Source organism: Astyanax mexicanus, chromosome 6, assembly GCF_023375975.1.
Source record: "Astyanax mexicanus isolate ESR-SI-001 chromosome 6, AstMex3_surface, whole genome shotgun sequence".
In the NCBI taxonomy this organism is placed as follows: Eukaryota; Metazoa; Chordata; class Actinopteri; order Characiformes; family Acestrorhamphidae; genus Astyanax; species Astyanax mexicanus.
Window position 1 is genome coordinate 22,908,363 of NC_064413.1, and position 27,906 is coordinate 22,936,268.

The following is a 27,906-nucleotide window of genomic DNA, read 5'->3' on the forward strand; positions in this document are numbered from 1 at the left end:
CCCTGGAGTAAAACCCTGTGAAAAGACACAAGGTATGTATATCAGCCAGTCACCAACAGTTCACAACAGTTTCTGCATTACAGTTAATAGCTTAATAAGGCGGTAAACACTGTAATTCATAGCTTGGAAGTCCTGTTGTTTTTCTCTGTCTGAATCCTTCTGAGATTCTCAGGAGGAATACTGTATTAACCAGAAACAATTATCAATCAAACAATCACCATACTAAATCACAGAGTGCACAAGCAGAAAAGCTCCACACAACAGGTGAAGAACGATTGGTAAAGGTTTTGACATGTATATTTTTGAATGACACGTCTAGATTATAAACATGTGTGTAGTACGTGTGTCCAGTGTAATGGCTTGTAGGTGATACGTAGAAGTTTTAGTTCAGTCATTAGTGGTACGTAGTCTAAGAAGTTGGAGAGGCACTGAACGTTATATGCTGAGGTGCCTCGGCTCAGTTCAGCAGAATCAGCTCTGTGTACCGCTTTAATAGCGGTGTGTGGCTCGCTGTTGTCCGCAGTGCGCATGCGCCGCATTTCCAGCATTACTACAGTTGAAGGGCGCAGCGCGGAATAGCAGCAGCCGCTTATAGTGACGGTGCCGCTACAGTGGAGAGAAAATGCTCAGATTTCTGCCTAAATTACTCCTGCTAGTGTTACTAGCCTTTCCTGCTACTCTTCTGGTGAAAGGTCAGTAGCTGCCTGTGAATCTCAGTGTTATAGAATTGGCTCGGTTGCTTTGTAAATTAAGCTTGTTTGTCTTTAGGTAACTAGTTAGGTAGGCTGGTGCTGTCTACAGATTCATATCATAGATCGATAGCTAAACCTGGATGTGTCGAGTTAGCTAACAGCTTAGCTAACAGCTAAATTGTACTTCGTGGAAAGAACTTGGGTCTATGGGTCGCCCTGTATTTTGACTGAACTAACGTTAATGTAAGTAGCTAGCGGTTTTTTTAGGTTACCTCACTAACTGGCTAGTTAGTAACGTTACTTAGCTAGCTAATGATTCTGGTGAGGTTAGCCAGCTAGCTAAGCTAAGCTAACTTGCTAACCAGCTAACGTTGCAGCTTCTCCGCTGGGCCACAGTTCACTCACGCTCAGTGTTCAAATGAAATACTTACTCATTAATCACATTTAACGTTACTATCGTTATATTATATTAAAAAACAGCTATACAACTTTGTGCTCCTTGTGTCCACGCTCAGCTAGTTAGTTAACTAATTAACTAAGTTAACGTTAGTTAAAATAACGCATATCTGCGTGAGCCGTGTGGTCTGACGTGTCCTTACCATGTAGCTTTAGCCTGTCAAGAGACTCGGCAAAAGCGAAATAAAGGCGAAAGTAAACTGCGGCTAAATTGACTAATAATTAATATTTAGAGTTGTCCATTATCTCAGTGTTATTATATACTTTTAATAAATACAATAGTTTTGTTTTACACTAGCTAGTTAGGTTAACAAATCTAGATGGGTATTACGGTGCATCACTGTATTGCAGGGGGTTCTGTCGAGTTATGCTACCCATTGATATGGGCTTCTTTACGGCACTGCGCATGTGCGACTCACAATAAAAAAATATGTTTATGATGATTCTATAAATGTTTCATTAGGTGCATGAAACAGATTCCCTCGAATGTTACAAAACTGCAAATGGCAGTTATGAAAAAGGCTAATAAAAAATACTGTTTCTAACTACCCACATGACCTTAACTGTACCAGATTCAGTAATTTAATTTATGCATATATCCTGATTAGACTTCTGGCGTAAGAATTTTCTTATATGGTGTTTTTTGTTGTATTTTTTTCCTTTAAAATGTACAGTAGGGTTGCAAGGTCTGACAAGGTAGCACAATTTGTCAGAACACCGGATTCCGCATTGAACCCAGTGCTGCCTGTTAGCGAGCAGCCGAGCTGCAGCCTCCACTCTAAACAGGCAGACGGCAGCACAATTAGCTTAGCTAGCTAGCTAGCTTACTAAACTAACCGAGCTAAAACACTCGAATTCACTCTGCTGGTTGGTTTAATTTGTCATTTGAAACGCCTTCTGTTCGTACACGAAAGCCAGTAATGATTTATATATAAATAAAGTGATTAAAAACAGAAAATCACATGAGTGTATTAGGTAGCTGCAGCTAGCACGCGTGTAGCTATTCTTGTTGGCTAACGTGCTGGCTAACTAGCCAGCTAATAAAACAGAAGTGAGAATTTAATTTTCACTAGACTGAAACATATGGAGGTTGTTGGTTATCTAGCTCACATACAGTGGAGCAGTAAACTTGGTTTGTTAACAACACAGCATTATTGATTTTTATGAGACTGATTTAATGTTCAGGTGTATGGTAATCCAAAGCCTAGCAAAGTGACACTTGCCCTTAAATAGTATTGCCAAGATGCCAGTTCTCTCTGACTCTAAACAGTTCACTTAAACTAAGTAATCAGGTATCAGTCAGGCTTCTCTGAAAATATAACCTTTTGTCAGTGTGATGTTACTTTTGTCCGGAAATAACTGAATTTTTAATAATTTTATTTCTTTAATAATTTCAATCTTTCATAAATAGCAGTCATTAATCTACTCTCTGCATGCTTGCATCCAATAGCATTGTATTAAATATGTGAACTAATCTACTGTAATCTAATCTGTGCAGATAAGCCCCTATATGTCTCTCTGTAGCTTTATGCTGTTGTGCTACTTGTGCATTTTTCTAAAGCAGTGCAAGTATTTATGCACTTAACATTACCCAAAAAGTAGGTAGGTTATCCTGTTTTAGTGATGTAGTAAGGCTAGACAGCTGTTATAGGTATCAAAGGTCTAAGAAAATCAGTAAGAAACTGCTTCTTTAACACTTATTTTACACTATTAGATGGTGATACACTCCTTTACCTTAAAAATGCGGTGGCAGCAAGATCAGTGTGACAGGAGTCTGCTGGCTAATTACTTTTTTGTTGACCGTGTGAAGAGTAGTAATGCTGCGAATCCTTTATGGAAGACAAAAACACGCCTGATCCTAAAATACAATACATAGCAGTCACAGCCAAGTGATGTGGAGTAAATGCTGTGTATTTTTGTACCCTTTAACCACAGCAGGAAGAAATTGAGCAACATCCTTCACCTTCAGCATGGCGTTGCTCAATTCCTAAGCAGCACCATTGCCTTTTGGCAGCATATTAGGGAAATCGCCTAAATTAGCTTGCCTCAGACGAACATAGTGATAAATACAATCTGCTTGTTATTAGTTTCTTTGTGCATTGGGCTTTTGATTGGGATTACTGTTTACTGTAATTATTGTACATTTTAGTGAGGCACTTGTAATGTTTTAGTTAATGGGAAATAACGCATTTCTTGTAATCAAGGAAAACGATCAGAATTTTAGGGTTTGCTATTGCAGAATAACATTTTCCCATATTCCAGGCCAAATTTCTTTTATAATTCATTCTTTTGTATATTTATAAATGTGTATTTTAAGTTTTCAGCATGCCACTTTTACTTTTACATGCCACAATTACTTTTTCTAACCTACAAGCATCCTGTTTGTCAGCAGCAACAGGGATTCTTCCATTCTTTAAATACCTGAGATCATAATGGGCATAGCTTTGTGTAGCATCCTTGTTAAATTCCTTGAAGTCTCATTGTCAAGGAGTAATATGCTTTCACAAAGTATGCCATGTTAATTATATTTCTGATTTTAGGCCCATTAGTTGCTGCACAAGATGCTACAGAAGAAGAAGAGGCAGCTGATGAAGATACTACTGATGATGTGATTGCTGAGGATGAGGACGATGAAGCAGAGGTGGAAGATGATGAAAACACAGAATTAGTAAGAGCTTGTGTTAATAGCCTGGCTGTTTGATTTTTTTTTCTATTTTATAAATTACTGCAGAAATGTGATGATTGTTTTGATCTGTCAGACTGAAGAAAAGGATGAAGAGGAAGAAGAAGAAGCTCTGGCAGGGGAGGTGAAGCCTTCCCCTAATGCTGATACAACTATTCTGTTTGTAAAAGGAGAAGGTAAGCATCACGTATAATATCATTGCTTTTATTCTAATTTTAGTGATTTGGTGATTTGATTTTTTGTGTGTATCTATTTTTAGAACCCTCCTGTTTTCACATTGTTCTTATTTATTTAAATTACAATAGTCTTAAAATCGTTTTTGCTATTGACTGATTTATACTGATACTTGTGGTTAAATACTTGATACTTACAGCAGTTTGGTTGTATTGCTTGCCTTATTTTTTACTCTTATCACCTTATCTTCTCCTTAACCCATAGACTTTCCCGCCAACAACATTGTGAAGTTTCTCCTGGGTTTCACCAACAAAGGCAGTGAAAATTTTGTGGTGGAGTCTTTGGATGCTTCTTTCCGCTACCCTCAGGATTTCCAGTTTTACATTCAGAATTTCACTGCGCTCCAGTTGGGCTTGGTCGTACCTCCGCAGCGCCAGGCCACATTTGAATACTCCTTTATCCCTGCTGAGCCGATGGGTGGACGGCCCTTTGGTCTGGTTATTAACCTGAACTACAAAGACAGCAATGTAAGTGTCATAGGATTAGTAAGAAGTTCTTAACGTTAATTATAACCATGTTATTGGGCTACCAGGCAGCTGTAAATAAAGGAAAAATGCCATGGGTGGAAATTAATCATTAATGTGTTCATTTGTTTTAACCCCCTCTCTTTAGGGCAATGTTTTCCAGGATGCAGTATTTAACCAGACTGTCACCATCACAGAGAAAGAAGATGGACTGGATGGAGAAACGTATGTGAACTTGTAAAATTTTAATGTGTTATTTCAGAAGCGAAATATGGTGGTTTTCAACACAGCAACCATAGTCTGGACATAGAAAACAAAAGGGAAAAAGATATTTCTGATAACCCTATTTTTAGGCTTTCATATCTGAAATAGAAAATTGTCCTGCGACTTTTGACATTTTTTTGCATTTTAATTACTTTTAATCATTTTGATCGTTTAACAATTTTTCTACTGTATTTATTTACATTTCCCTTTTTCTCCTCACAGAAGTGGAATAACAGTTTTTTTCCCCGTTTACAGGATTTTCATGTATGTGTTCCTCTCGGGACTTGGACTGTTGGTTGTAGTTGGCCTGCATCAGCTACTGGAATCCAGAAAGGTAAGTATATTCTAAAAGTATGGAGTGAACGAATAGCCTTTTAAGATGAAGTAGTAGCATTTTCAAACTTGGCCACTAAATTAACTGAGTTCAGGCACTTCCTAGTGAGTTCAGTGTCGAGTCTACCCCAGTCTTTCAGCCCTTAGTGGTAAAACAATTCACATAAACGGCTTTCCATATGTTTGAAAAGACATCTTCACTGGCATATTTGCAGCATACCGGACCAATAATTTAATCAATTTCCATTACATTACATTTTGACGACCCCCTAAATTTGCATATGAATATATTAATCATAATAACCATGTTTGTGTAATTAGGGCCTCTGGTAACTACGCAGTTTGAGGTGGATGAAACGAGACCATTTAGATGAGGAAAATGCTAGATTAAAAAAAATAATAGTAAAAATAACAAGTTATATTCAAAAGTACTGTAGTGGCTTAAATGTGGTATTATTTAAGATGTTAGCATTACGATTTTTTTACTTGATGTTTTAAAAATGTAAGTGAACAACTGAAAATCAAGACAGGTTACAGCAAAAAAACAAAAACAAATTGATAAACTTTTTGAACTTTTTATACTGTCCACAGAGACAGCATGTTTAATTTTACAATTATTTGTATTTAGAGGATCAAAGTACTAATGATTTATTGGATTAATCGGTTACTGTTGGAGTTTATGGTTTGAAACATTAAATCTTATAATTAATATGAATGTTTTTTCAGAAAGATACTTTATTGTTCTTCCTACATCATACAGATAATTGGCTTGTGTAAAAATTCAGTTTACTACAAGTTCAGAACTGTAGGTTACAGGTTGTTCGTTTTTTTCAGGTGGAAAGAAGCAGCAGTAAATACAGATGTGAGGCAGGCCAGTTTCTGGAGAGACTAAAAAGATGTGTGAGAGGATAGTTCTTAGACTGCAGTAAAAACAGAGTTAATGACCTTTGCTGTCACACATTAGAGATCTTCAGTTTTTTAAGTTGACTTTTTGGGGAGGAACTATGGAGGTTGTCTAAGCAGATGGATCAGAAGACAAAGTCAGATAATAGAACAAGCAGGCTGAGATGTGATGCGCTGAGGATGACTACAATAGAGCAAGTTCAGAGAAATGGCCAGTTCAGTGTTTTTGCTCTTGTTTTCTGTCTGCAGAGGAGGAGACCTGCAGCCAAAGTGGAGATGGGGACATCCAACCATAATGATGTGGACATGAGTTGGATTCCTCAGGAGACGCTTAATCAAATTAGTGAGTCTTCTTTGCAAATTTATACTGTGTCCCATTCTGTCTCATTACTTTCTATTCTAACAGTCACTTCTGCCTCTTAGTCTCCTACCTTTTCTCTCACCTTTTAATCTGTTTGTGTGAGAACTACTATTCAGAAACAACGCTTTGCTGTATTTTCCATTCTTTCTTCCTTGCATGGTCTTGGCTGGTATTGATAATGTGGTGGGGGTCTTGCTTGCTTTCTGGATCACTCATTCTCTTCCTCTTTGTCTCCCCTCTTGCGTCTTCAGTGCAGAGTCGGCGAGGTGAGATGTCTTTTCAGGAACATGCATTAATATGATTAAAAATAAATAAAAGAGATTTTATTGATATTAAATGTATTTCCTCTTATACAGTTACCAGAAGATGAGCTTGTATACTATTTAAGATTTTAGTCAAATTGTACACAAAATAACAGTATTCATATCATTGCTAGGCAAAAAATAAATAAATTGGATGTAGATTGTGTATTTCCTGCTTATGTTTCCATTCCTACAGTTACTCACTTTTTGACAGTCTTTTACTCTGGCAAAGTTTCATGTTAAATGGACTAATAGAAATGCTTTTTTAGTTATTTTTTGTTTTTCTCTTTTTCTTCAAGATAACAGCATTTGTTTTTGTGGTCAGAAATTTAGGGGTTTATTCTTGATTGGCTTTAATATCAAGCACATTTGAGCTAAGGTACCAAGTAGTGTCTTTAAGGACCTGTGAAGTTGCTAAAAGTTGAATTAAGTTAATAATACTGATCTATTTCTCCATCTAGATAAGGCTTCCCCCAGAAGATCACCTCGTAAGAGGACACAGAAGCGTTCAGCTGGATCAGATGAGTGAATACAGTCTTAACACTGTGGCTCTTGGCCGTATGTTGTACTGAGCTCAGTCTGCTGAGGGCAAGTAGCCCTGTTCATTTTTCAACTTTTTTTTTTTTTTTGGACTGGTCCAAAACATGCATACATCCTGTTCATACTGTCCTTTTTTATAAAGAAATTGGGTAACAAATGAGCATAAACTATCAAAACGGAGCAAAACTATTTTTGTTTGTTATTGGGCAACTCTGCTTCTTGCCTGTGGATACATTTAGAGGTATAATGATATTTTCTGATATTTTGGCACTGATTCTCTTTCTGCACACACTCACACACTTGCTCAATTGGGTTTAGCCCAGTGATGGTTGATGGCTAGCGGATTCTGCCACAGTTTTAAGTGCACTGCATTTTTTTTTGTTTGTTTGTTTTTGGTTTGTTTATCTCTGTTTATGTTGCAGTTTTTCTTATGGAGGATTGATTATTGACTGTATGAAATCAAACTGTATTAATGAATTCTCAGAATGTGCCTGCTTTGTTCTTTTTCTTCTGGTTTTCTTTTTTTTGTATCAGCTCTCATCGCCATGCTCAGTTTACAAATGTGTTTTCAGGATTTTAAATCTTTTCAGAATTAGCGAAAGCACTGGTGTATATACTGGGTAGTGCTTGGGAGGGGGGAAGCTACAATTAATTTATTTCTTGTTTCTGCCAGGCCTGTGATTTTTATACTGTATCTTCTGGCATGAATTTGGATGCCCATGCTTAGTACTTGTGTGCTTTTAAAGCGTAGTACACTACTGTACCCAGATGGGCCTTTGTCTTTACAATATTGTGGGTTTTGCCAGCCCATGATTAATCAGCAGTTAATGCTTTGTACTTAGTTGTACATGTTTTTTAGTAGGTGTATTTGCTTTATTGGCTGATAACTTTCCTACTAATGTTTTTAGAGTTGACTGATGTCTTTACAAATTGTTTATTATGGAGAAAAGCTGTCTGATCTGTCATCAGAAAGTTCACAATATATAATTTATCATAGCTTTCTCTCATTGGGCTGTTTAATCTGCTCAACTACTTTGCAAAGACTCAAAGCTTCTGTTCCTCGCCCCTTTTTTTTCTTGGAACAAGGTGAGAGTGGGAAGATTAGACATTTTTTCTTGAAGCAGGTACTGAGGCTCAAATATTGGAGGCAATTGTGGGTTTATATGGAAAAATAAAAATATGGAAAACAGTATGAATCCCTGTGTGTGTGTATGTGTTTTTAAAAAGTATATTTTCAAGATTAAATTAACTTAACCAGTTAATTGGTGGGGTCAACAAATTTAGACTTCAACTGTGCAATGAATATACCCATGTTTTGTGATTTGCTCAATGCCACTTGTCCACAGAAGGCCACCAATAGAACAACCACAATTACCTGGTCAAAATATAGTTGGCTACAATACAAGTGCTAAAAGATAACTGCTCCTACACTTATCTGAACAATAACTAATAAGTCAGCTGGCGCTGGCCCTGGCCCTCTTGCTTAAGAAAATTAACAGAGCTGCATCCTTCATGAACTAAAATGTCCATGTGCATCTTTTTTACCTGTTTGAAACCCTAGGTGGTGCTATCATTCCTCTAGTAAAACAAAGTTATGAGCTATAGGGAAAATACATAAGTAACACAAATATAGCATCTATTAAATCTAAGTAAAATGCCCAGACTAAAACTGTCCTGTTATAGATTAAAGACAGGAACACCTGAGAACGCAGCATATTGTATGACAGCAGGTCCATTCTCTTTTGGCACTCAGCTTGTTCCTTATTCCAGATACTACAGCCAGAACTCTCATTGGGCAGCTGTATTTCACCTAACAATGGTAAGCATGCAGGATTTTCTTGTGCAGGGAAAATCCAGGGAAAGAGACACACAAATATAAAAAGAGTCTTGGCACAAAACAAGGCCTAAGTGCCATCCACAATATAGACTGAGTTGGTTGGCCACAATAAGCAGAAGTGTACTATATAGCCAGAAGTATTTGTAGTGAGTGGCTGAGTGAGTTGCTTTCATTCCCAGTTGTTTCCATTTTTTGTGTTATAACTGTCAGTTGACTGGAATATTTAGCAGTGAGGAAATTTCACGACTGGACTGGAATTGACTGAGCTCCTGAGAGTGACCCATTATTTTTACTGTTTGTAGAAGCAGTCTAAAAAATAAAGCCTGGGGTCAACCAAAAAATAAAAAAAATTAGTTTTTCAGTTATAGTAAAAAGCATTTTGAAATAGCATAACTTAATAACTGTCACCATAAACAGATAATTTTACATTAACTGTACAGAAATCAATTTACATAAATCAAACTCACCGAGTACACTACATTTTGTTGTTAATGTAAGTTAGCAACTGAGAATTAATAACTATTACTGCCAAATTCATATAATCTATTTTTTTTATCTTACAACAGGGTATTTATTTAAGTATTGGCTAGTCCATCAGAATTACTTTTTTTTAGAGTGTACTGTAGGTGCATCTGGCTCGATTAAAAACTTTCTTTTAAATCCCATATTACTAAACTCACCATTAAGTGCAGACAAAGCTTCGATTCCTTTATCGGAATAAACCCTGTTTACCCATGCACGCTGGAAAAAGTACAGTGGAGGCAACCATACTAGTGTATAGAGTGTAAGGAATGGTTATCAATATATACATGCAGATATAAAACTTTATTTGCAAAATAGCATGGAAAAGTCAAATTTCCTAAATGTGGGCTCTTTAAAACTATTTATTGCCAGGTGACACAAGCCTGAAGAAGTTGGACTTGGGCAGGTCCTCTAGGTTTTTCTGTTCTTCAGATTGACAGAAGTAAGGAGGAATGAAGTCCATCGGGTCCCGGACACCAAGCAAAATGTTATAGAAACTGTCAAAAGAAAAAATATAAAATTTTCCTTGTACATTCAACATTTAAATATTTTTATTGAAGTATTATATCTAATAAGAAGTTATGGATTTGTGCAAACCTTATAATAATTGTTCCGGATTCTGGAGAGGAGTATGTTCCGCTCAGTGGCACACAGGCATTATCAGAAAAGACCAGTGTGTATGTAGCTGCAGACAGATGGAAACTTGTATTAGAAAGCACAAATACTATTAAACGAAGGATGAAATAAAAGATTACTGTTGTTACTGTTATTGTTGGGGTGTCATTATTTTTGGCTCAAATAAGACTTACCCTGTATCTGTGGAATCTCTCCGTACCATGTGTTGGCCAGTAGCCCCATTCCAGCCACTGAGCCGGTCCCCAGAACTATCTGAGCCACGGGAAAAGAACCAGGTGGAATCTGGATGGGGTTGAAGGGAGCATCTAGTGCCACTTTCTTGCAGGTGCGTGTTGAAGAGGCAATTTCGTAGGCCACTTTCTGTGTGAAAGGTTAATAACTGGTTTGCTTTCCTGTATTTACTCATTAAACTTTACACTCGGGTTTGTCCAAACTCTTTGTCCAGTTGCTTAAAACAACTTACTTAAGTAAATTGTTTTTCTAAAGTTTGCCCTTAACAATCCCTAACAGATAAGCAACTGCACTTGATACTTTTACGTTCTTGATACTTATAAGTTCTTTAATTGTTTCTTTAAATTGAATGACCCTAATTTCCTAAAGTATTTTTTTCTTTACTTAGTTGAGTAGTCCTTGTAATAATATGGTTTAGAACATTACACATTACTACCTCTTCACAACACAACCAAAATTCAAATAATTAATTCTAGATTAGGCACATTTGTTAACTGAAATCCATTCCAGCTGACTCTACCTTATAAAGCTGACTGAGAAAATCCAACCAAGATGTGCAAAGCTGTCATCTTTAGTAAGAAAACAGCCCGTCTAACTTTTTAATATTTATTTTTTTTACAATAAAACCTAAAAAAAAAAGCATTTTAGAGATATATATTATATTTCTTAATTAAGGAAGGCACTTAATATAGCTTACAATAGTACAAATAAAAATGAGAGAAATGCTACACAGAGCTTTTGTGCAAAAAATTGAACACCCTTGATCGCTTTTACTTAATCTGACTTAAATAAAACTTTTACTTCGATAATGCTGACATGAAAAAAAATCAGACATTCTGAATAAAAAAATAACTATTACAGAATTGCACTTTCTTTGATTTCTCCCAAACGGGAGAAATGGTTTCATATATGGTTATTCATTGGAAGGACTGAAATATTTAAATATATTTGAAAGATGCATATAGGAAATATATAGGATTAAAGTTGAAATATAAGATGAAATATATGTCTTTTATTCATAATTTCAAATGAAAGTTTTTAATATAAACATTATTTCATTAAGTAAAAGTCATAGTTTTAGAAGTTAAATCATGTGAAGTAAAGGGTGTTCTGTTTTATCCATGTAGCTGTATGTTTACCTTCAAAATGAGTCAGAGCTCACCTGATTCCACTGTTTATCAGTCTTTAAACAGTTGATTACATGTGCTTTTACTTTGTTTTAAGGAAAACCATAACCCGAACTTTTATGGATAAAGTGTTCAGATTTGGTCTGAAGCAGCTGGGCCAGGTTAGGAATATCAAAGAGATATACCTAAACTAGTTTAACAAGAATTACTGGATTGAAATCTTATAAACTAACACTTCATACTGTAAAGTATGGACAATTTTAACATTAAGCAGTGCTACTGTTAATAATATATAATACCACTAATCTACATTTTGTTACAATACCTATATATCGAAGAAAATTATGATAATAAAGAATTAAAGCATCTTAAAATTTTAATAATGAGTAGAGTCAAATTTTTCTTTATATACTTATATAACCATATTTGATCTTGTATACATAGCTAAATTTTACAGTTAGCATCTGTTCCTGGGGTAAACCACAACTTAGCCTAGATTTGCAACCCTGTTACTCGCAACCCTGTTACTGTAATTTACCAAATATATTGCATAATCTAATAAAAAAACTGCTTTGATACCTGAGCTTGACGAATCAAACTTTTTGATAGTCTATTTCCTGTATTTAATAAATATATGACTAAAAATTATCAAATTGAAGATCAAATTTTCAGAAGTGAAATGTACCAAAATCCTGGAATGTCCCATTTCTTTGTTCTACTAAAGACAACACCTTTCCATGAAGTCATTTACAAATTTGTGAAATTTCTTACCTGCTGGAATTGCATCAGCAGGTCCAGAGAAAACGTCCCATTAAGACTGAACCCTGAGCTTCTGATGCGAAGTTGCTGACCCAGTGCATCATAATCAAACGAGCCTGAAGTTGTGATGCCACCGATCTCTGTGTGCTGAAGTCAGGAGAGTGAAAGCTAAATCAGTGCTGCAGGCTCTATGTTTAGATATGTACAATAAACACAGCAGAACCCACCATGTATGCATTCCCTGTCATAAAAGGTGGCGACACTGAAAGTTAAATGAAACAGAAAATGATATGTTTTAAAAGACAGTGTTAAACGTTTTGCATTCTAGGACGTTTTAGCAATTAATGGTTTTTGATGAAAGTTTTTCATTGGCCTTTTAAAAAAAAAAGTTCAAATATACATTTTTTATATAAATATTTGCAAGTTTGTTAAAAGAAACTGGTATTAGGGGAAAAGCATTGGGCCTTATTCACCAACATGTTCCTATAAGAATTGTCATGAATTTGTTAATTTAATAAGACATGGTGTTAAATAAGGCCCATTGACTGCCTGACTTATATCTGAGATCTATACATTAATATCCTGGTTACAGTCGGAGTCTGTACATAGAACATTTTGATGAATATTTACCACATGGACTCGGCTGAGTCCAGGCTTTCAGTGCCAGGCTGGAGCAGATAGACAGCAGGATGAGGAGCTTCATGTTGTTGGAGAGACTGAAGGTGTTTAAACATGTTCACATGCTCTCTTATACGTGAGAACGCAGGTAAACTTTCACATCTGCTCAGACAGCAGTGCAGATCAAACTGCCTGTCGGGGTTAAAGTTCACAGAATGATTTCTTAACAAAACCTCATTGTAAAGATAATAGAATAAGAAATAAAAATAAAATAAAACATTGTACAAAAACTGAATAATACAATAAAATATATATATATATATAAAAAGTAATTCTGGATCATTATTATTGGTAAATTTACCATGATATTTTTACACAATGGAAAGAACACCAGTCAGATACAAAATTATGTCAAAATGTGAACATGGCAAAAATGGAAGTAGAAGATTTTTGCAAGGTAGCAGCGATACATAGAGAAAACATTAAGCAGCAACAACTAAATCTACATTTATTTATGCCTCACATTTACAATTGATAATATAGTCTGAACATACAGCTCAACATAACCTGGAGTTGATAATAGTAAAAAAATTGAATAGAACATACATTCATGTTTGCATTGAATAGTTTGGCCTATAAAAAATAAATTAATAAAAAAAATTACATTATGCAATTTGTGTCCAGGTGTTAAATTCAACACCAATTTAATCACTGTATTTATTCAGTATATTTTCAGTTTGTAAATCAATCAACACAGGTGGTTTATTTTTATGAGTGGAGTTTTCCCTTACATGGAGTGAGTTTGCATTTTCCAACATGTATACCTGTCACTTTTATTGATGTGTGTGGGTATATGTTCTGTCAAAGACACACAAACACAGATAAGCTATCGAAGTTGTACCAACAGAGAATATTTGCTCAGTTTGAGATAAGACAGAACTACTCAAAGTGTTGCTATTAGGAGCTCTTTCAGGGTTTGTGATACACGTACAGCCTTTCTCCCTCGACTCAACAAATAAAACCCACAGCAGAGCGACGGAGAGAGATGAAGAAATTAATGCATGAAATTTACATACACATCTAAAAAGAAGGGTTCTTTACTAAAAACTGAGAATTAAATTGATTGATATACACCAACATGCCAAAAGTCATGAGATGCAAACTGTAAACTGTGTAAACTGATTATTAAGTGAAGCTGGAAGCCAGCATGCTCATAGCAAGTTGACTAGACTTTGATGATCAGACTTTATAACATATTTCTGAAGCTGTGTATATATTCAACATTACTTGATCCATGGTCTTATGTGTGTAGTAGAATGACATCATTAAAGGCATTACCACCCACAGTAGACAGTGCAGTCGGTGGTAATAATTATGGCCGGTGGCATCTGGCTAGAATTATCTGTGCGATGGGACATAATACTAGTTCCTGTCCCAGGACTTCTGGCATTTCAGTATATAAAAAATACTAGACTCATTTGATAAGACAGATAATGAAACATTATGTGTTAATATTATTTGTTCTGAGCTAATACACACTTGCTGCTCAAATGAGCAGTGTTATCATTTTTATTTTCATAGTGGACCTGAGGCATAGTACTAGTTTCTTTGTCGTATCTTTAATAACATATCAACATTGCTGTCTGTGCAAAAGTTGGCAGTGCAAAGGCACAAATTAATCTTTTTTTAGCAATTTTAGCAACTTGGGGTATAGTAAAACATTATGACGAGTACAAACCATTGTCGAACCCCATCTCCCGCCTTCAATCTCCCCCAGCATTTCAAAAGTCTTTAAACATCTTCTCAAACCAACACTTTAAAATATCTGACAATGAATATATTGATGCCCACAATGCAAGGAGAGTTATTGTGCTACTTAAAACAAGCAATTAGTCAAAAAAATTGCATACGACTGCATATTAAATGAAGTATTTTTTTTAGATCTGAGCTAATTCTTCTATTTCTTTTGATATGTAAATTAAATATGAAGCTATTATATTTTTCTCCTTTTTTCAGTTCTCTAAAGAAACCCTTGGTATTTAACAGACTTAAAAATAATTCTAACAAAAACTAAGACACCCATGTTGGGTGAGGCTGTAGTTTGACAAAGCATTTTCCTAAATGTTGTTCTTAAAAAAAAAAAAACATAATTTAATCATGCACAGTACTTTTATTGAACATTTAAAAAAACTTTGGAATATGTGGCATCACATACACATCAGTCTTAAATGCCTTAATCCTCTGATTCCACTGCATTGATCAGCATTAGTAAGCTGGCAGTCAGGGGCTGTTAGATATTCTGTTCGATTACTGAGTGGATGGCTTTAATGAAGTCAGTGTTTTCAGTTTCTTCAAACACAGCATTTTGACAGAATGCAGGAGGAGTGAAGTCACTGGGGTCCAGCACAGTCAGAACTTGATTGAAGAAGCTAGATTTGTATGGAAGTAAAACAGTGTCACCAGACTTTGAAATTTAAAAGCACTTGAATTTTTAGCACTGAATTATTTTACATTGAATTGTTTCATGTGATTTAAAAAAAAAATTAAATTAAAATAAATTCAGGTTGCTCAAATTCGACCTGTCAAATTCGACTGCTAAAATACAACGTTCAAAATTCACTGTCAACATCCGGGACACACAGGATGAGCAATCGATTCAGTCTTCAATCGAGCCAACAACCAGCCAATCACATCCCGCTCCGAAGATCACGTGACAGGTACCGCCTCACGGCCAGCAGTAAGGCAGAGAACCGCTTTGGCCATGTAATATCACTTAAACGGTTGAGAAATCATCACTTTAACCAGGGTTTGCTCTGTGGTTTGTAAACATATTAAATTAAGATAGATATCCAGATATACCTTGTTTAAATAAATAAATAAATAAAGCTCCTCTGTTCATTTCAGAAAGAGCTTCAAACACGAACACTAGATACATTATTTATAAATACAGCCTGACTGTGTGGAAGATAATTACTACTGTAGAATCTGAGATAGTAACTTAGTTAGCAAAATTATAGCTACCTATCTTGCTAGTTAGCTGTGGGACTGTGCAATTATAGACAAGATACTACCTAGTTAGGTACCAAGTAGTGTCTTTAAGGACCTGTGAAGTTGCTAAAAGTTGAATTAAGTTAATAATACTGATCTATTTCTCCATCTAGATAAGGCTTCCCCCAGAAGATCACCTCGTAAGAGGACACAGAAGCGTTCAGCTGGATCAGATGAGTGAAGACAGTCTTAACACTGTGGCTCTTGGCCGTATGTTGTACTGAGCTCAGTCTGCTGAGGGCAAGCAGCCCTGTTCATTTTTCAACTTTTTTTTTTTTTTGGACTGGTCCAAAACATGCATACATCCTGTTCATACTGTCCTTTTTTATAAAGAAATTGGGTAACAAATGAGCATAAAATATCAAAACGGAGCAAAACTATTTTTGTTTGTTATTGGGCAACTCTGCTTCTTGCCTGTGGATACATTTAGAGGTATAATGATATTTTCTGATATTTTGGCACTGATTCTCTTTCTGCACACACTCACACACTTGCTCAATTGGGTTTAGCCCAGTGATGGTTGATGGCTAGCGGATTCTGCCACAGTTTTAAGTGCACTGCATTTTTTTTGTTTGTTTGTTTTTGGTTTGTTTATCTCTGTTTATGTTGCAGTTTTTCTTATGGAGGATTGATTATTGACTGTATGAAATCAAACTGTATTAATGAATTCTCAGAATGTGCCTGCTTTGTTCTTTTTCTTCTGGTTTTCTTTTTTTTGTATCAGCTCTCATCGCCATGCTCAGTTTACAAATGTGTTTTCAGGATTTTAAATCTTTTCAGAATTAGCGAAAGCACTGGTGTATATACTGGGTAGTGCTTGGGAGGGGGGAAGCTACAATTAATTTATTTCTTGTTTCTGCCAGGCCTGTGATTTTTATACTGTATCTTCTGGCATGAATTTGGATGCCCATGCTTAGTACTTGTGTGCTTTTAAAGCGTAGTACACTACTGTACCCAGATGGGCCTTTGTCTTTACAATATTGTGGGTTTTGTCAGCCCATGATTAATCAGCAGTTAATGCTTTGTACTTAGTTGTACATGTTTTTTAGTAGGTGTATTTGCTTTATTGGCTGATAACTTTCCTACTAATGTTTTAGGGTTGACTGATGTCTTTACAATTTTTTTATTATGGAGAAAAGCTGTCTGATCTGTCATCAGAAAGTTCACAATATATAATTTATCATAGCTTTCTCTCATTGGGCTGTTTAATCTGCTCAACTACTTTGCAAAGACTCAAAGCTTCTGTTCCTCGCCCCTTTTTTTTCTTGGAACAAGGTGAGAATGGGAAGATTAGACATTTTTTTCTTGAAGCAGGTACTGAGGCTCAAATATTGGAGGCAATTGTGGGTTTATATGGAAAAATAAAAATATGGAAAACAGTATGAATCCCTGTGTGTGTGTATGTGTGTTTTTAAAAAGTATATTTTCAAGATTAAATTAACTTAACCAGTTAATTGGTGGTGTCAACAAATTTAGACTTCAACTGTGCAATGAATATACCCATGTTTTGTGATTTGCTCAATGCCACTTGTCCACAGAAGGCCACCAATAGAACAACCACAATTACCTGGTCAAAATATAGTTGGCTACAATACAAGTGCTAAAAGATAACTGCTCCTACACTTATCTGAACAATAACTAATAAGTCAGCTGGCGCTGGCCCTAGCCCTCTTGCTTAAGAAAATTAACAGAGCTGCATCCTTCATGAACTAAAATGTCCATGTGCATCTTTTTTACCTGTTTGAAACCCTAGGTGGTGCTATCATTCCTCTAGTAAAACAAAGTTTTGAGCTATAGGGAAAATACATAAGTAACACAAATATAGCATCTATTAAATCTAAGTAAAATGCCCAGACTAAAACTGTCCTGTTATAGATTAAAGACAGGAACACCTGAGAACGCAGCATATTGTATGACAGCAGGTCCATTCTCTTTTGGCACTCAGCTTGGCTGCTGCTATAAAAGAGTTGGCTCCTTATTCCAGATACTACAGCCAGAACTCTCATTGGGCAGCTGTATTTCACCTAACAATGGTAAGCATGCAGGATTTTCTTGTGCAGGGAAAATCCAGGGAAAGAGACACACAAATATAAAAAGAGTCTTGGCACAAAACAAGGCCTAAGTGCCATCCACAATATAGACTGAGTTGGTTGGCCACAATAAGCAGAAGTGTACTATATAGCCAGAAGTATTTGTAGTGAGTGGCTGAGTGAGTTGCTTTCATTCCCAGTTGTTTCCATTTTTTGTGTTATAACTGTCAGTTGACTGGAATATTTAGCAGTGAGGAAATTTTTTGTACAGTTAATGTAAAATTATCTGTTTATGGTGACAGTTATTAAGTTATGCTATTTCAAAATGCTTTTTACTATAACTGAAAAACTATTTTTTTTTATTTTTTTGTTGACCCAAGGCTTTAATTTTTAGACTGCTTCTACAAACAGTAAAAATAATGGGTCACTCTCAGGAGCTCAGTCAATTCCAGTCGACTGAGCTCCTGAGAGTGACCCATTATTTTTACTGTTTGTAGAAGCAGTCTAAAAAATAAAGCCTTGCGTCAACAAAAAAAATAAAAAAAATTAGTTTTTCAGTTATAGTAAAAAGCATTTTGAAATAGCATAACTTAATAACTGTCACCATAAACAGATAATTTTACATTAACTGTACAAAAAATCAATTTACATAAATCAAACTCACCGAGTACACTACATTTTTTTGTTAATGTAAGTTAGCAACTGAGAATTAATAACTATTACTGCCAAATTCATATAATCTATTTTATTTTATCTTACAACAGGGTATTTATGTACGTATAGGCTAGTCCATCAGAATTACTTTTTTTTAGAGTGTACTGTAGGTGCATCTGGCTCGATTAAAAACTTTCTTTTAAATCCCATATTACTAAACTCACCATTAAGTGCAGACAAAGCTTCGATTCATTATCGGAATAAACCCTGTTTACCCATGCACGCTGGAAAAAGTACAGTGGAGGCAACCATACTAGTGTATAGAGTGTAAGGAATGGTTATCAATATATACATGCAGATATAAAACTTTATTTGCAAAATAGCATGGAAAAGTCAAATTTCCTAAATGTGGGCTCTTTAAAACTATTTATTGCCAGGTGACACAAGCCTGAAGAAGTTGGACTTGGGCAGGTCCTCTAGGTTTTTCTGTTCTTCAGATTGACAGAAGTAAGGAGGAATGAAGTCCATCGGGTCCCGGACACCAAGCAAAATGTTATAGAAACTGTCAAAAGAAAAAATATAAAATTTTCCTTGTACATTCAACATTTAAATATTTTTATTGAAGTATTATATCTAATAAGAAGTTATGGATTTGTGCAAACCTTATAATAATTGTTCCGGATTCTGGAGAGGAGTATGTTCCGCTCAGTGGCACACAGGCATTATCAGAAAAGACCAGTGTGTATGTAGCTGCAGACAGATGGAAACTTGTATTAGAAAGCACAAATACTATTAAACGAAGGATGAAATAAAAGATTACTGTTGTTACTGTTATTGTTGGGGTGTCATTATTTTTGGCTCAAATAAGACTTACCCTGTATCTGTGGAATCTCTCCGTACCATGTGTTGGCCAGTAGCCCCATTCCAGCCACTGAGCCGGTCCCCAGAACTGTCTGAGCCACGGGAAAAGAACCAGGTGGAATCTGGATGGGGTTGAAGGGAGCGTCTAGTGCCACTTTCTTGCAGGTGCGTGTTGAAGAGGCAATTTCGTAGGCCACTTTCTGTGTGAAAGGTTAATAACTGGTTTGCTTTCCTGTATTTACTCATTAAACTTTACACTCGGGTTTGTCCAAACTCTTTGTCCAGTTGCTTAAAACAACTTACTTAAGTAAATTGTTTTTCTAAAGTTTGCCCTTAACAATCCCTAACAGATAAGCAACTGCACTTGATACTTTTACGTGCTTGATACTTATAAGTTATTTAATTGTTTCTTTAAATTGACTGACCCTCATTTCCTAAAGTATTTTTTTCTTTACTTAGTTGAGTAGTCCTTGTAATAATATGGTTTAGAACATTACACATTACTACCTCTTCACAACACAACCAAAATTCAAATAATTAATTCTAGATGAGGCACATTTGTTAACTGAAATCCATTCCAGCTGACTCTACCTTATAAAGCTGACTGAGAAAATCCAACCAAGATGTGCAAAGCTGTCATCTTTAGTAAGAAAACAGCCCGTCTAACTTTAATATTTATTTTTTTTTACAATAAAACCTAAAAAAAAGCCTTTTAGAGATATATATTATATTTCTTAATTAAGGAAGGCACTTAATATAGCTTAAAATAGTACAAATAAAAATGAGAGAAATGCTACACAGAGCTTTTGTGCAAAAAATTGAACACCCTTGATCGCTTTTACTTAATCTGACTTAAATAAAACTTTTACTTCGATAATGCTGACATGAAAAAAAATCAGACATTCTGAATAAAAAAATAACTATTACAGAATTGCACTTTCTTTGATTTCTCCCAAACGGGAGAAATGGTTTCATATATGGTTATTCATTGGAAGGACTGAAATATTTAAATATATTTGAAAGATGCATATAGGAAATATATAGGATTAAAGTTGAAATATAAGATGAAATATATTTCTTTTATTCATAATTTCAAATGAAAGTTTTTAATATAAACATTATTTGAAGTAAAAGTCATAGTTTTAGAAGTTAAATCATGTGAAGTAAAGGGTGTTCTGTTTTATCCATGTAGCTGTATGTTTACCTTCAAAATGAGTCAGAGCTCACCTGATTCCACTGTTTATCAGTCTTTAAACAGTTGATTACATGTGCTTTTACTTTGTTTTGAGGAAAACCATAACCCGACCTTTTATGGATAAAGTGTTCAGATTTGGTCTGAAGCAGCTGGGCCAGAGAGATATACCTAAACTAGTTTAACAAGAATTACTGGATTGAAATCTTATAAACTAACACTTCATACTGTAAAGTATGGACGATTTTAACATTAAGCAGTGCTACTGTTAATAATATATAATACCACTAATCTACATTTTGTTACAATACCTATATATCGAAGAAAATTATGATAATAAAGAATTAAAGCATCTTAAAATTTTAAGTGAGGAGAACACACCAAAAGTGCACCACTGGAAAAGCCATTGAAGAGGTATTTGGGACATTCCAGGATTTTGGTACATTTCCTGTCACTCCACTTAAATTTCAAATGTACTTATCCAAAATATCTAAATGACTATTTTTGTGAAAAAATTACTTGTTATAAGACAAACTGTAAAATATGGTGTAAAAATAAGCTCCGTAGATATTATTCAAAAGACCGAATACCTTTGGACCACCTCAAAAAATGGCCATTTTCTCTTGTCCCACACATTGGGTGACCAACTCCTTTGGCAAATGTAACAATTAAAATAAGCTCTAAACAAATGACTTCCTCTTGTATATTGTTGATATGCATCTCCTTTACTTATGAAAACAACTTCTTTGGTCTACATTGTTTTGCATGTTACAGTTTTTATGCTGTTAAGTTGTATTCAACATGCGCGCAACCCTGTTACCATAAGGAATTTTACCTGGCAGAGAAAGAGTTAAAAATATTTGTCTACTGGCACAAAGGAAGTTACATCACAAGGACATTTCCTGCCCACATGGCTAGACCAAGAGTAAGTGCTCAAACAAGTTTTTTTTCCAAATATGTTTGTCTAAGTTGTGTGTGTCACTCAGTGAACGCAACCCTGTTACTCATATTGTAAGACTAATAATGAGTAGAGTCAAAATTTTCTTTATATACTTATATAACCATATTTGTCCTTGATCTTGTATACATAGCTAAATTTTACAGTTAGCATCTGTTCCTGGGGTAAACCACAACTTAGCCTAGATTTGCAACCCTGTTACTCGCAACCCTGTTACTGTAATTCACCAAATATATTGCATAATCTAATAAAAAAAACTGCTTTGATACCTGAGCTTGACGAATCAAATTTTTGATAGTCTATTACCTGTATTTAATAAATATATGACTAAAAATTATCAAATTGAAGATCAAATTTTCAGAAGTGAAATGTACCAAAATCCTGGAATGTCCCATTTCTTTGTTCTACTAAAGACAACACCTTTCCATGAAGTCATTTACAAATTTGTGAAATTTCTTACCTGCTGGAATTGCATCAGCAGGTCCAGAGAAAACGTCCCATTAAGACTGAACCCTGAGCTTCTGATGCGAAGTTGCTGACCCAGTGCATCATAATCAAACGAGCCTGAAGTTGTGATGCCACCGATCTCTGTGTGCTGAAGTCAGGAGAGTGAAAGCTAAATCAGTGCTGCAGGCTCTATGTTTAGATATGTACAATAAACACAGCAGAACCCACCATGTATGCATTCCCTGTCATAAAAGGTGGCGACACTGAAAGTTAAATGAAACAGAAAATGATATGTTTTAAAAGACAGTGTTAAACGTTTTGCATTCTAGGACGTTTTAGCAATTAATGGTTTTTGATGAAAGTTTTTCATTGGCCTTTTAAAAAAAAAAGTTCAAATATACATTTTTTATATAAATATTTGCAAGTTTGTTAAAAGAAACTGGTATTAGGGGAAAAGCATTGGGCCTTATTCACCAACATGTTCCTATAAGAATTGTCATGAATTTGTTAATTTAATAAGACATGGTGTTAAATAAGGCCCATTGACTGCCTGACTTATATCTGAGATCTATACATTAATATCCTGGTTACAGTCGGAGTCTGTACATAGAACATTTTGATGAATATTTACCACATGGACTCGGCTGAGTCCAGGCTTTCAGTGCCAGGCTGGAGCAGATAGACAGCAGGATGAGGAGCTTCATGTTGTTGGAGAGACTGAAGGTGTTTAAACATGTTCACATGCTCTCTTATACGTGAGAACGCAGGTAAACTTTCACATCTGCTCAGACAGCAGTGCAGATCAAACTGCCTGTCGGGGTTAAAGTTCACAGAATGATTTCTTAACAAAACCTCATTGTAAAGATAATAGAATAAGAAATAAAAATAAAATAAAACATTGTACAAAAACTGAATAATACAATAAAAAAAAAATATATATAAAAAAAGTAATTCTGGATCATTATTATTGGTAAATTTACCATGATATTTTTACACAATGGAAAGAACACCAGTCAGATACAAAATTATGTCAAAATGTGAACATGGCAAAAATGGAAGTAGAAGATTTTTGCAAGGTAGCAGCGATACATAGAGAAAACATTAAGCAGCAACAACTAAATCTACATTTATTTATGCCTCACATTTACAATTGATAATATAGTCTGAACATACAGCTCAACATAACCTGGAGTTGATAATAGTAAAAAAAATTGAATAGAACATACATTCATGTTTGCATTGAATAGTTTGGCCTATAAAAAAATAAATTAATAAAAAAAATTACATTATGCAATTTGTGTCCAGGTGTTAAATTCAACACCAATTTAATCACTGTATTTATTCAGTATATTTTCAGTTTGTAAATCAATCAACACAGGTGGTTTATTTTTATGAGTGGAGTTTTCCCTTACATGGAGTGAGTTTGCATTTTCCAACATGTATACCTGTCACTTTTATTGATGTGTGTGGGTATATGTTCTGTCAAAGACACACAAACACAGATAAGCTATCGAAGTTGTACCAACAGAGAATATTTGCTCAGTTTGAGATAAGACAGAACTACTCAAAGTGTTGCTATTAGGAGCTCTTTCAGGGTTTGTGATACACGTACAGCCTTTCTCCCTCGACTCAACAAATAAAACCCACAGCAGAGCGACGGAGAGAGATGAAGAAATTAATGCATGAAATTTACATACACATCTAAAAAGAAGGGTTCTTTACTAAAAACTGAGAATTAAATTGATTGATATACACCAACATGCCAAAAGTCATGAGATGCAAACTGTAAACTGTGTAAACTGATTATTAAGTGAAGCTGGAAGCCAGCATGCTCATAGCAAGTTGACTAGACTTTGATGATCAGACTTTATAACATATTTCTGAAGCTGTGTATATATTCAACATTACTTGATCCATGGTCTTATGTGTGTAGTAGAATGACATCATTAAAGGCATTACCACCCACAGTAGACAGTGCAGTCGGTGGTAATAATTATGGCCGGTGGCATCTGGCTAGAATTATCTGTGCGATGGGACATAATACTAGTTCCTGTCCCAGGACTTCTGGCATTTCAGTATATAAAAAATACTAGACTCATTTGATAAGACAGATAATGAAACATTATGTGTTAATATTATTTGTTCTGAGCTAATACACACTTGCTGCTCAAATGAGCAGTGTTATCATTTTTATTTTCATAGTGGACCTGAGGCATAGTACTAGTTTCTTTGTCGTATCTTTAATAACATATCAACATTGCTGTCTGTGCAAAAGTTGGCAGTGCAAAGGCACAAATTAATTTTTTTTTTAGCAATTTTAGCAACTTGGGGTATAGTAAAACATTATGACGAGTACAAACCATTGTCGAACCCCATCTCCCACCTTCAATCTCCCCCAGCATTTCAAAAGTCTTTAAACATCTTCTCAAACCAACACTTTAAAATATCTGACAATGAATATATTGATGCCCACAATGCAAGGAGAGGTCAAGTTATTGTGCTACTTAAAACAAGCAATTAGTCAAAAAATTGCATACGACTGCATATTAAATGAAGTATTTTTTTTTTTTAGATCTGAGCTAATTCTTCTATTTCTTTTGATATGTAAATTAAATATGAAGCTATTATATTTTTCTCCTTTTTTCAGTTCTCTAAAGAAACCCTTGGTATTTAACAGACTTAAAAATAATTCTAACAAAAACTAAGACACCCATGTTGGGTGAGGCTGTAGTTTGACAACGCATTTTCCTAAATGTTGTTCTTAAAAAAAAAAAACATAATTTAATCATGCACAGTACTTTTATTGAACATTTAAAAAAACTTTGGAATATGTGGCATCACATACACATCAGTCTTAAATGCCTTAATCCTCTGATTCCACTGCATTGATCAGCATTAGTAAGCTGGCAGTCAGGGGCTGTTAGATATTCTGTTCGATTACTGAGTGGATGGCTTTAATGAAGTCAGTGTTTTCAGTTCCTTCAAACACAGCATTTTGACAGAATGCAGGAGGAGTGAAGTCACTGGGGTCCAGCACAGTCAGAACTTGATTGAAGAAGCTAGATTTGTATGGAAGTAAAACAGTGTCACCAGACTTTGAAATTTAAAAGCACTTGAATTTTTAGCACTGAATTATTTTACATTGAATTGTTTCATGTGATTTTTAAAAAAAATTAAATTAAAATAAATTCAGGTTGCTCAAATTCGACCTATCAAATTCGACTGCTAAAATACAACGTTCAAAATTCACTGTCAACATCCGGGACACACAGGATGAGCAATCGATTCAGTCTTCAATCGAGCCAACAACCAGCCAATCACATCCCGCTCCGAAGATCACGTGACAGGTACCGCCTCACGGCCAGCAGTAAGTAAAATTTACTCTTTGCTGCAAAGTATGTTGCTTAGTGTACTGGCCACTGTCTAAATAAATATATTTAGCTATATTACACTTACTGTACCCCTCTCAGGCTGGTCCCCTCATTAAATAAAGGAAATTTATTAGAATTGCCTTTTGTCTCATTTCTAACTAATTTAACAGAGATAATTTAAGATATGACCAGTATTTATTTTATGATATTAATTTTAATGTTTACATTTAATCTATATTTTATACATTTGTTAACAATTCAACTCAGGCTTTAACTGAGGATATCAACAGTAAATAATAGTCCTAAAATGCTTGTGTAATTAAGATACAGCATGATTAGTCCTGTTTACTAGTGCATCTCAAAAGTGAAAAAATATATATTTGTGTTTAATATCGTTCAGTAAACGGTCACCTTAAGTTTAAAGCGACACATTTAACTTTTTTTTTTTATTTTAAGTTTAAACTACATATTCTAGTTAACTGGGTTAAGGTTAGGACAGTAATTCTGGTTTAATAAACTTTTATCCAGGGAAAAATGATTTGGAATATGTCACTTTACATGTAGTGTAATGTAAAAATTCTGTTAAATTATGATATTCTCACGATCTTCAGATTTTCTGAGATGCATTAGTAATTGGTTTGTGCTCTTTTGTTGTGCTGTGCATTTGCCTGAAATTATTTAATCATCAATATTAAACACACACACACATAAACACACCTTATTGCTGTCCACCCAAGGCCTGGTCTGTGGACCATAGCAGTTATAGGCAGACAGGTGTACTCAGAGAAGATTAGCATGTACTGGGCTGAAAGGAAATGCAGAAGACACTGATTCATTTGAAACACTTACTGGATATCCACAGCCAGTGGACAAAACATTAATATTAAAATTAAACTAATAAACCTTAATCTTACCCTTTATCTCTGACACTTCTCCAACCCAGTTATTGACCAGTAATCCACCTGCAGGTATAGAGGTGGTTCCCATAATGGCCTGGCCAAAGAACAGTGAGTCTGGTGGGACCTGCATGGGGTGGAAGGACGTCTCCAGTGATTTCTTTTTACACGTCTGGCTTGCATGGTCGATCTCATAGATGACTTTCTGTGTAACAGTGAAAAGCTGTGAATCTTAACATCTGGAATTATCATCACTCAAATACTCAAAACCTGTACAGCATTAATACAATGCAAAAAGTTCCTTATAATAAAAAACATATAAATATGAATATAATTTGCATCACCTGTTTGAAGTTCATCAGCAGGTCAGTGAAATGGGTGGTGCTGTGTTCCGTTTCAAAGTTTCTAAAGCGAACTTGTTGACCCCATCCATCATAAGTGAACATGCCAGAAGAGGTTTTAGCCCCGTCTTTCATACTCTGTCAGAGAGAGGGGTTGAGGTTCTGTCATTTTTGTTCATTTAAGTGTTTACTTAAATAATATGAAATAATATGAAAATCCATTACTATTTCAATCCTAAATTTAGACAAAGCTACTTAAAGAACATTACATTTTATATCCTGTTATTTTATTACACTGTATAATAGCAGTTAAAACCTCATGTCTGTTAAATATTAAAATATTAAAAATATTACAAATATATATTTATTAATTCCCTGTATTATGCAGAAAAGAGCTAATTGCATTATTAAATAGTGTTTAAAACCTTCACAGAACAATAAAAAAATATGTCTAATAATTATTTAGGATTATTTAATGTTACTTACCATTGAAATTCCCCCAGTGATCCATGGTGGTGAAACTTAAATTGGTGACAAAAGTGTATTAATAAAGAGTAATAATTAAAAATACATTCCAAAGGAAAACAACGTATCAACAATTAATATTTTACATAAAAAATAAAACATACTCTATTTAGACTTATATTATTTAATAATGGAGGTACTTAAAAAATAAAATAACCCACAATAGTAAAGAAAATAATTTTTTAAAGCTCTGAGAAAAGCCATTACCGCATGGACGTGGCTGAGTCCAGGCGTTCAGTGCCAGACAGGAGCAGACGGACAGCAGGACGAGGAGCTTCATGGTGGTGGAGAAACTGTGAATGCTCTATATCTCTCTCTCTTATATATGAGAACACAGATGAGCTTTTTCACCAAACTTGTAGTGTTCACCTCAGACTGTTACTCAAAACCACTCAGTTGGAAAGGGTATATTTACCCAAATCAGTAGGCTAGGCTGATGTAGTCTGACCAAAAGCAAAGAAAAGCATGAGTTTTTCCAAGTTCGTGTTTAGTAAGTTTATGTTTAACCCTTGGCAGTATTGATGAACGTGGGAACAAACATTCTGTCAGGTGAAGTTATATCAGAGATATCAGTGTTGTCACTGCTACCGAAGAGGAACAACAACAGAAAAAGGCTGTTTC

At 35.0% G+C, this 27,906-nt stretch overlaps 4 protein-coding genes across 8 annotated transcripts; 1 reads left to right on the plus strand and 3 right to left on the minus strand.

Moving 5' to 3' along the window:
- The first annotated feature begins 530 nt into the window (after positions 1-530).
- ssr1 (signal sequence receptor, alpha) lies at positions 531-17,396 on the plus strand. 4 transcript variants are annotated; one of them, XM_049480589.1, is made up of 9 exons: positions 531-692; positions 3,689-3,816; positions 3,908-4,007; positions 4,270-4,532; positions 4,678-4,754; positions 5,049-5,127; positions 6,279-6,372; positions 6,642-6,656; positions 16,124-17,396. In XM_049480589.1, the coding sequence occupies exons 1-9, from the start codon at positions 623-625 to the stop codon at positions 16,189-16,191; spliced, it is 894 nt and encodes a 297-aa protein (XP_049336546.1). In that variant the 5' UTR covers positions 531-622; the 3' UTR covers positions 16,192-17,396. The 4 variants fall into 4 exon arrangements, with proteins under 4 accessions (XP_049336546.1, XP_007236042.3, XP_049336547.1 ...); XM_007235980.4 differs by lacking the exon at positions 16,124-17,396 and adding an exon at positions 7,154-8,428; XM_049480590.1 differs by lacking the exon at positions 6,642-6,656 and having other exon boundaries at positions 533-692.
- LOC125802455 (ependymin-like) lies at positions 9,876-13,085 on the minus strand. Its single transcript, XM_049480591.1, has 6 exons — positions 12,975-13,085; positions 12,572-12,606; positions 12,357-12,491; positions 10,401-10,587; positions 10,189-10,276; positions 9,876-10,088 (listed from the first exon to the last, which is right to left on the minus strand). The coding sequence occupies exons 1-6, from the start codon at positions 13,045-13,047 to the stop codon at positions 9,950-9,952; spliced, it is 657 nt and encodes a 218-aa protein (XP_049336548.1). The 5' UTR covers positions 13,048-13,085; the 3' UTR covers positions 9,876-9,949.
- Positions 15,113-27,735, minus strand: LOC103037774 (ependymin-2). 2 transcript variants are annotated; one of them, XM_049480593.1, is made up of 6 exons: positions 27,493-27,735; positions 27,247-27,281; positions 26,764-26,898; positions 26,438-26,624; positions 26,241-26,328; positions 15,113-15,391 (listed from the first exon to the last, which is right to left on the minus strand). In XM_049480593.1, the coding sequence occupies exons 1-6, from the start codon at positions 27,563-27,565 to the stop codon at positions 15,253-15,255; spliced, it is 657 nt and encodes a 218-aa protein (XP_049336550.1). In that variant the 5' UTR covers positions 27,566-27,735; the 3' UTR covers positions 15,113-15,252. The 2 variants fall into 2 exon arrangements, with proteins under 2 accessions (XP_049336550.1, XP_049336549.1); XM_049480592.1 differs by lacking the exon at positions 15,113-15,391 and adding an exon at positions 24,933-25,211.
- LOC103037440 (ependymin) lies at positions 19,044-22,905 on the minus strand. Its single transcript, XM_007235982.4, has 6 exons — positions 22,784-22,905; positions 22,381-22,415; positions 22,166-22,300; positions 19,569-19,755; positions 19,357-19,444; positions 19,044-19,256 (listed from the first exon to the last, which is right to left on the minus strand). The coding sequence occupies exons 1-6, from the start codon at positions 22,854-22,856 to the stop codon at positions 19,118-19,120; spliced, it is 657 nt and encodes a 218-aa protein (XP_007236044.3). The 5' UTR covers positions 22,857-22,905; the 3' UTR covers positions 19,044-19,117.
- Positions 27,736-27,906: the final 171 nt, after the last annotated feature.

Bases quoted from the DNA above. Each gene is read 5' to 3' on its own strand.
- ssr1 (XM_049480589.1), top strand. From the start codon at position 623: ATGCTCAGATTTCTGCCTAAATTACTCCTGCTAGTGTTACTAGCCTTT. The intron at 4,533-4,677 runs GTAAGTGTCATA...CCCTCTCTTTAG, and splicing joins TGAACTACAAAGACAGCAAT to GGCAATGTTTTCCAGGATGC. The intron at 5,128-6,278 runs GTAAGTATATTC...TTCTGTCTGCAG, and splicing joins AGCTACTGGAATCCAGAAAG to AGGAGGAGACCTGCAGCCAA.
- LOC125802455 (XM_049480591.1), bottom strand. From the start codon at position 13,047: ATGAAGCTCCTCATCCTGCTGTCTATCTGCTCCAGCCTGGCACTGAAA. The intron at 12,607-12,974 runs GTAAATATTCAT...TTTAACTTTCAG, and splicing joins GACTCAGCCGAGTCCATGTG to TGTCGCCACCTTTTATGACA. The intron at 10,089-10,188 runs GTTTGCACAAAT...TTCTTTTGACAG, and splicing joins TCCGGAACAATTATTATAAG to TTTCTATAACATTTTGCTTG.
- LOC103037440 (XM_007235982.4), bottom strand. From the start codon at position 22,856: ATGAAGCTCCTCATCCTGCTGTCTATCTGCTCCAGCCTGGCACTGAAA. The intron at 22,416-22,783 runs GTAAATATTCAT...TTTAACTTTCAG, and splicing joins GACTCAGCCGAGTCCATGTG to TGTCGCCACCTTTTATGACA. The intron at 19,756-22,165 runs GTAAGAAATTTC...CCTTTCACACAG, and splicing joins TGCTGATGCAATTCCAGCAG to AAAGTGGCCTACGAAATTGC.
- LOC103037774 (XM_049480593.1), bottom strand. From the start codon at position 27,565: ATGAAGCTCCTCGTCCTGCTGTCCGTCTGCTCCTGTCTGGCACTGAAC. The intron at 27,282-27,492 runs GTAATGGCTTTT...CACCAATTTAAG, and splicing joins GACTCAGCCACGTCCATGCG to TTTCACCACCATGGATCACT. The intron at 26,329-26,437 runs GTAAGATTAAGG...ATTTCCTTTCAG, and splicing joins AGAAGTGTCAGAGATAAAGG to CCCAGTACATGCTAATCTTC.